General features: G+C 36.9%; 1 protein-coding gene across 1 annotated transcript; it reads right to left on the bottom strand.

Annotated features, from left to right (window-relative positions):
- Positions 1 to 6: 6 nt before the first annotated feature.
- Positions 7 to 2,560, bottom strand: LOC106870853 (zinc finger protein 850). Its single transcript, XM_014917085.1, has one exon. The coding sequence runs from the start codon at positions 2,548 to 2,550 to the stop codon at positions 262 to 264; it is 2,289 nt and encodes a 762-aa protein (XP_014772571.1). The 5' UTR covers positions 2,551 to 2,560; the 3' UTR covers positions 7 to 261.
- Between the last annotated feature and the right edge of the window lie 6 nt (positions 2,561 to 2,566).

Genomic DNA, 2,566 nt, shown 5'->3' with positions numbered 1-2,566 from the left:
ATAAAAAAGGTTGGCATCATTAAAAGTTCAAATAGCTGTGAAAGACTACTTCAGAAAGAGAGCCAATGATGAGCAGCTTGGTTGTTGTCACGGGTAAAGTTCACATAGATAAGCCCTCCTCACTTGGGGAGGAACTTGAATGTTTGCTGTTGTTAAGAAGTTCCACATTGATACAGTTACACTTTTATCTGGATACATATACGACCCCTTAAGTCTTGACGCTGGGAGAATGATTTACCACAAGTATCAGTGGTGTGGTTTCTATCCTGTATGAACACGTTTGTGTACTTCTAAATTACTAAGTTGAGAAAACGATCTGCTACAACTATCACATTTATATGGCTTCACTCCTGTATGAATACGTTTATGTGAGGTTAAGCTACAACTTACAGAGAATGATTTACTACAGATATTGCACTGATATGGTCTCTCTCCTGTATGAATACGTTTATGCACTGTTAAGCTACATCTTACGGAGAACGATTTACTGCAGATATCACACTGATATGGCTTCTCACCTGTGTGACTACGCTTGTGCATTATTAAAGTAGTACTTTGAGAGAATGACTTCTCACAAATATCACATTCAAATGGCTTCGCTCCTGTATGAATACGCTTGTGTATTATTAAACTACTACTGTCAGAGAATGACTTCTTACAAATATCACATTGAAATGGCTTTTCTCCTGTATGAGTACGTTTGTGAGTAGTCAAATTGCCATTCCGAGAGAAAGATTTATTGCAGATATCACACTGGTATGGCTTCTCTCCTGTATGAATACGTTTGTGTGTAGTTAATGCACCACTTCCAGCGAATGATTTACCACAGATATTACAGTGATATGGCTTCTCTCCTGTATGAATCCGCTTGTGTACACTTAAATCACGATGTTGAGAAAATGGTCTGCTACAAATATCACATTTATACGGCTTCTCTCCTGTATGAATACGTTTATGTATTGTTAAGCTACAATTTACAGAGAATGATTTACCACAGATATTACAGTGATAAGGTTTCTCTCCTGTATGAATACGTTTATGTGATTTTAAGCTACAACTTACCGAGAATGATTTACTGCAGATATCACACTGATATGGCTTCTCACCCGTATGACTACGCTTGTGTGTCATTAAATTACTACTTTGAGAGAATGACTTCTCACAAATATCACATTCAAATGGCTTCGCTCCTGTATGAATATACTTGTGTGTTATTAAACTACTACTGTCAGAGAATGATTTCTTACAAATATCACACTGAAATGGCTTCTTTCCTGTATGAACACGTTTGTGTACTCTTAAACTACTACTTTGAGAGAATGATTTCGTACAAATGTCACACTGGTATGGCTTCTCTCCTGTATGAATACGTTTGTGTGCACTTAATGCACTACTTCCAGCGAATGATTTACCACAGATATTACAGCAATATGGTTTCTCTCCTGTATGAATACGTTTGTGCCTAGTTAAGTGAATATTTTGAAGAAATGATTTACCACAGATATCACAACTGTATGGCTTCTCTCCTGTATGAATACGCTTATGTACTTTTAAGGCATCATTTTGACAGAATGATTTGCCACAGATATCACAGAAATATGGCTTCTCTCCTGTATGAATACATTTATGTACTTTTAAGGCATTACTTCCACAGAATGATTTACCACAGATATTACAGTGATATAGTTTCTCTCCTGTATGAATACATTTGTGTCTTCCTAAGTTAGAACCTGCAGTGAACGCTTTACCACAGATATTACACAGATATGGCTTTTCTCCTGTATGTAAACGCTTGTGTACAGTGAAGCATTCAAATCGAGAGAATGATTTATTACAGATATCACACTGATATGGCTTCTCTCCTTTATGAATCACTTTGTGAGAAGTTAAGGAAGTATTTCTGCTGAAAGATTTACCACAAATGCTACAATGATATGGCTTCTCTCCTGTATGAATACGTTTGTGTGTAGTTAGGCTTCCTTTCACAGAGAATGATTTACCACAGATATCACAGTGATACGGTTTCTCTCCGGTATGTATTCGTTTGTGCTTAGTTAAGTCATTACCTTGAGAGAATGATTTACCACAGATATTACAGCAATATGGTTTCTCTCCTGTATGAATTCGCTTGTGAGAATTGAAAGCATCACATCGAGAGAATGATTTACCACAAATGCCACAGTGATATGGCTTCTCTCCTGTATGTATACGTTGGTGAGATGTAAATGCACTATTGCCAGAGAATGATTTACCACACATATCACAATGATATGGTTTCTCTCCTGTATGAGTACGCTTGTGTTTAGTTAGGTGTCCATTCTGAGAGAATGATTTGCCACAGATATCACATCCATATGGCTTCTCTCCCGTATGAATTCGTCGGTGAGATGTTAAGCTACTACGTACAGAGAATGATTTCCCACAGATATTGCAGCAATATTGTTTCTTCCCTGTATGAATACGCTTATGTTTAAGTCGGTTACCATTCTGGGAGACAGACTTTTCACAGATATTAAATTCACGTGATGGTTTTCTTTTATCTTTAGGCATATCTTCAAGAGTAAAA

The sequence above is a fragment of the Octopus bimaculoides genome, chromosome 28 (genome assembly GCF_001194135.2).
Source record: "Octopus bimaculoides isolate UCB-OBI-ISO-001 chromosome 28, ASM119413v2, whole genome shotgun sequence".
NCBI lineage: Eukaryota > Metazoa > Mollusca > Cephalopoda > Octopoda > Octopodidae > Octopus > Octopus bimaculoides.
This window is presented reverse-complemented; position numbering and strand designations above follow the sequence as displayed.

Excerpts from the sequence above, each read along its gene's own strand:
- LOC106870853 (XM_014917085.1), bottom strand. The coding sequence starts at position 2,550 with ATGCCTAAAGATAAAAGAAAACCATCACGTGAATTTAATATCTGTGAA.